Source organism: Malurus melanocephalus, unplaced genomic scaffold, assembly GCF_030028575.1.
Source record: "Malurus melanocephalus ecotype Western Australia unplaced genomic scaffold, MMel_1.1 scaffold_853, whole genome shotgun sequence".
Taxonomy (NCBI): Eukaryota; Metazoa; Chordata; class Aves; order Passeriformes; family Maluridae; genus Malurus; species Malurus melanocephalus.
This window is the reverse complement of record NW_026624085.1, coordinates 89971-94885: the sequence shown is the minus strand read 5'-3', so window position 1 is coordinate 94885 and position 4915 is coordinate 89971. Positions and strand designations below refer to the sequence as shown.

Genomic DNA, 4915 nt, shown 5'->3' with positions numbered 1-4915 from the left:
CTGGCAGTGAGCCGCCACGGCTGCCACGTGCAGATATGTTTGACATCAAACTGCAAATGCAGCCAGTCGCCAGCAGCTTTGTGACGAATTTCTACTGGAGAGGAGCACAGACCCCCAAGGGTGATGGGCTCAGGAACACTGAGGTATGTTTTGGAGCACATGCAGAAGTGTAGAGAAGTTCTCAGAAGGCCAGTAAACAACTGTGTACTTACACACAGTGTTCCTTCTGTAACATCTGCTGTGGTCCAGAGATCACTGAAAATTGACATTTTCCTCAATTTTTTTTGCTCTCAGTAAGGTCTGAGTCAGTAACAGCTAAAATCAGTAAAAAGCATCCCATTTAGCTCAGTAGCCTTTGGGTGAGCAGTGTACTATGTTCACTCTTATTCCCAAAGCAGAATGACTATCTTAAGAGTTTGAAAAAAAGGAAACACTCTCACTGATTTTAAGCCTGAAATATGTCCTTTGCTGTGAACCAGACTGAGGACAGAATTTCTGCTCTCTTATACAACCCATATCAGATCACGTATCAGATCTTTTTTTGGGCTAAAGATAGAAAGGAARAGAAATCTGCCTTTTAAAGTCAGCACTGATATCAATGGCATGAATGACTGGAATTTGAAATCTGACTTTCTGAACGTTWATCTTCTCTTTTTTTGCCCTCCCTCTCCCTCAGTCTTGCAGAGCAACTGACAGAAGAAGCCCTGTGTGACGTGGCAGCAGAGCTGCAGGATGTTTGTGAGGACTATGCAGAAGCTGTGTTCACATCGGAGTTTTTGCAGCCGGTGCAGTGAATTCTTTCCCACCCGTCCCATCAATGCCAGCCTCAGTCTGACAGTCTGTGAGGTTTTCTGCACTGGATCTCTATCAGGGATTCATCTCAGATTTTTAGAAAATTATTACAACAATGTTTTCCTTTTCAGATTTGATGTTGTGTAATCACCTTAGCACATACRCTGGGATGAGCTCTTTGGGGGATGTGGCAATCCAAGCAAGGATTGTCATGGCACAGCACAAATAGATGCAAGCAGTTGGCACTGGCTGTACTTGCAGGCCTGCTTGGGCTCTTGCCATCAGTTTCAGAATGGAGTTCCTGAGTATCTCTAGTACATCACGCACAGGCAAAATGAGACCTTTTAATAGAAMCACATGATAGAGATCTTTGTTTCTTTTCTTAAACTAGTCTAAAATGTTACTCTTAAAAATCCCACAGAAATGAAAACAACAAAATAAATGATCAACTGGCWTTTCTGCAACATTAAATTCACTTGTTTGTTTCAAATAATCAAGGTACTAATTTGGGTTATGTCTGGAGTCAGACCAATGAGTAATAATTACTTATGTAGTGTACTAGGGAAATGSAAATTCAACCCTTGAGGTACCCCAAAGGACAATATGACACGCTGTTTCCTTTGTCAATTTTTTTTCAATRTTGTTCAACTTACAACACATTCATTTTTGACCTTCTAAGATTATTTCCTCTAATTAGAATGTAGATTTAAAAAATAATCTTGTTTCTATTGAAGCCAGGTTTACTATTTCAATCGTATTGAAATTTACATCAAATGTAATTATATAACTGTTACTGCTGAAGTATGGCTTTGTTGATATGTGATTTCTGTAATTTAAACCCGTTCATTTCTAAGATTATAAATCAAAAATACTAAAGCAATAGTATCTCKATGTCTGTGTATATATGCTTGTGAAAGTATTTTGAAGATGTTTTATTTTTTAATAAACAACACTTGTTTCATATGACTGTACACAATTTTAARTTCCCTCTGCCAGACCTTTGACTGGAGAAGCACTGGCTGTTGGTAAGATTTGACATAGGAGGAAAGAGCATCTTTGAGTTGAGAGACAATGAAGAAGTGACAGATGAGGGGACTGAGAGGGTGAGGACTGAGGCACCTCAGCTCCTATTCCTGCAGCTAATTGACAGCTGTCATCAGTTAGACCCTGCTTCTCCACAGAGCTGGGATATTGTTGAGRAAAATTTTCACTGCCAGGCCCAGGCCTTTATCTGGCTGCCTTGTGTCTGTTGTGGACTTTTTACAGTCATGCATTTAGCTTCAGCTGCAAAACTGAGTATTCCTGGTGTCAATCTGTGTAGTCTTAGTAATAAGGGCTGTGAGAAGTCTTTCTGGTATCTGAGATTAACTRGAGCCAGCTAGCATTGGCAACATCWCAGCCTCCTCACCCAGCAATGKACCTGCCAGTCACTTCCCAGCACCTGCGAGTATCTCGGAGTCTCTTGAGTATGGTTGCTGATCCATTGCTTTCTTCTCTTAYGACTCTATGGATTATGATTTTGCTCCCTTCCATTTTTTGGCAGAATGTTGCCCTTCTCTGAAATGTTGGGCTCTGACTTATCCTGTCTCTTTTTTRTTTTGGGCTGTGGGTGATATATATATACAGTGCAGAGAGGTCTCTCAGACTATTTGAAGTTGCGTTGCCACAGATTGCTCCCTCAAGGCTTATTCTTGGATCCTGGACAGGTTTTCTGGCTCTTTCACTGAYTCTTTCACTGGCATAAGCAGCCACAAAGCAGGTGTTATCTACCACCAGGGAATTTCCCAGTCCTTCCAAGTGAAACAGGGTAGTGCAACCCATTTCTAGTGGGTGGCTGGCATGCAACACTTGGCTGGGAGCTGCTCTATCCCCTGCTGTTTTCTCTGACTCASTGTGGTGTCTGCCTGTTAGGGCTTCTTTTCAGGTTCTGTGGTGACTTCAAGGAGGACATGGAAACTGAACTTAAAATGTTCTCCTGCCTGTCACAGCCTGCCCCCCTCATCAGCTGCTTTTCTTGAGTCCCATAACTGCTGATGAAACCACACTCACATCACTCTTTCTTGAAATAAGCAACTATCTTCCATCTTTGGACAAAAAGCATTGGCTATACAGACAAATAGCCAACCTTGGCAGACAGATCTTTTCCTCAGCGGTCTCCTGGTATGGCTCGAAGGCTGCTTAAATCAGGTTGAACCTGGTGTCAGCCAGCACAAYGCTATACAAGTCAGCCTTGAATTCAGTCCTGGAGAGATTAACCAAACAAACAGCCTTCAGTTTTGCTGTGCAGGACCTGATTTGTGCAGCYAGAGCAATTCTCCCTGGCCAGTTTGAGCAAGTTTGTATCATTGGGTGGGCAGATCTTTTCAGGGGGTCTAGTAGKGTCAGTTGGTGTAATTTTTCTCTGAGCTTCCATCCTCAGGTGGCTCTGCACTGCCTCAAGGCACTGGCTATCTATTTTGTTGATCTTTTTCAAAACGAATTAATATGCAAAACATGTTCTGTACAAGGTTTGATTTTTTACTTAGACTTCTTGCAACATCAGAAAACCTAGCGATGAGGGGGAGCATCCTTTGACAGAGGYTTTGTCTTGAGAGGAGTTTCTCTGGTCCATTGTAAGGAAGAGAACTTGGGTCACCAGTAGAGCACTGTGTGTTTTTAATTAAGAATAAATGTATTTGGAACTAGATTTTTTTCTTAATAGGTACTTGGGATCAATAAATGTCTTCACAGGCATTCCAGTTCAGGCCATTACCTGGCTTAGTATATTTTTCTTACATTATTATTTGGCTATGATTCTTGCAGAGGTTCTGCATGTCCTCTGTAATGCAGKGCACTGGAAGGATTTCATTGCAATCTCTGAAGCTTTTGCAAGTCTTTAGGAGAAAGAAAAAAATTCTGGAGATTTATGTTGTCAAGGACTGGCAGTAGTCTATTGCCAGTATTCAGGACAATGGAAATTAATCTTTTCTCCTCGAAGGAGGTGGTACTCAGTGCCTTCRGAAGCTGCAAGTAACTGCCTGCTTAGGCAGCTGTGCTAATGGAAAGATTTTTTGGACWATGCTCTCAGGCACATGGTGGGATTGCTGGGGTGTCCCACACAGAGCTAGGAGTTGGATTCAATCCTAATGAGTCCCTTCCAGYGCAGCATATTCTGTGATTCTATATATGCATGTCTTTCTCTAGGATTGTTTTCGTTGGTGGCTTAGTGACACTAGCATTTTTGGGAAAGCAATCCTTGTCAAATGTTTTAAACATGACTTATGTCCTACAGCAGAAGCAATGTGGCTTGAGGGCAAACTTTACGGCATGTAGTAGTACCGTCACCCACAGCTGGGAACGTGAACCATAGTTTACTTGCATCTGGCTCTGGGTGTCCTGGCTATCTATTCCACTTGAGGCTCAAGCAAAACCACTTAATTCGCTGTGTTCTCAGGGATGTTTGCTCTGGCTCTTGAATGAGCTGCTAAGCAACACCCCTAGCAAATSGTGCAAGTGTTTTTATACCTACGAAGTGGGTTTTGGCACAGAGCTTGTAAGTTGCTTGAGGACTTGGTTGCATTATGTTTGTTTGGCACTTTAATTGTAGGGTTCCTTGTGCAAAACTTTTTTTCACTACCCTTTATTTGGTGGTGCTCTGACACATTGTAATAACACACAAACCCTCCCAGGCTCCCTGCCAGGCTCTTCTGAAGACGTTCCCTAACGTGAATTTCTCCCAATTATTGGGTGTTCTGGATAAGCTGGCTTCTCTGCTKTTAGATATTCTGCCAGTTAGGCTCTTAAAGAGGGAGGAACCAAGTCGCAACCTGAAAGTTCCCTAATTCATCTTTCAGYAGACTAAGCCGCTTGCTTATGACTGACTGAAAAGGCAGCTTTASAGTAGTTCGGCCCTGCACTGACACRGGGCTTGGCAACACCCGGAGGAATGTTGCTGTTGAAATCCAGAGCAGGCACTGTAGGAGCGGTTTGCAGCGGCAGTGCCGCAGCAGCAGCCGGGCCGGTGCAGGAGCGGCGTCCCTGGGCTCCGCGGGCAGCTGAGGGCGAGAGCCGGGCACGGTGCGGGGCAGCTGAGGGCGAGAGCCGGGCACGGTGCGGGGCAGCTGAGGGCGAGAGCCGGGCACGG

At 43.7% G+C, this 4915-nt stretch overlaps 1 protein-coding gene across 5 annotated transcripts in view; it reads left to right on the top strand.

Annotated features, from left to right (window-relative positions):
- Window positions 1-1749, top strand: part of KIAA0753 (KIAA0753 ortholog) — a 14313-nt gene extending 12564 nt beyond the window's left edge. For 3 of the 5 annotated variants that reach the window (XM_057385661.1, XM_057385658.1, XM_057385660.1), the window contains one exon: window positions 677-1749. In XM_057385661.1, coding sequence (XP_057241644.1) covers window positions 677-794 — 118 coding nt within the window. In that variant the 3' untranslated portion in view covers window positions 795-1749. The remainder of the gene's footprint in view (window positions 1-676) is intronic. The other 2 variants (XM_057385659.1, XM_057385663.1) reach the window with 2 other exon arrangements.
- The last annotated feature ends 3166 nt before the right edge of the window (window positions 1750-4915 follow it).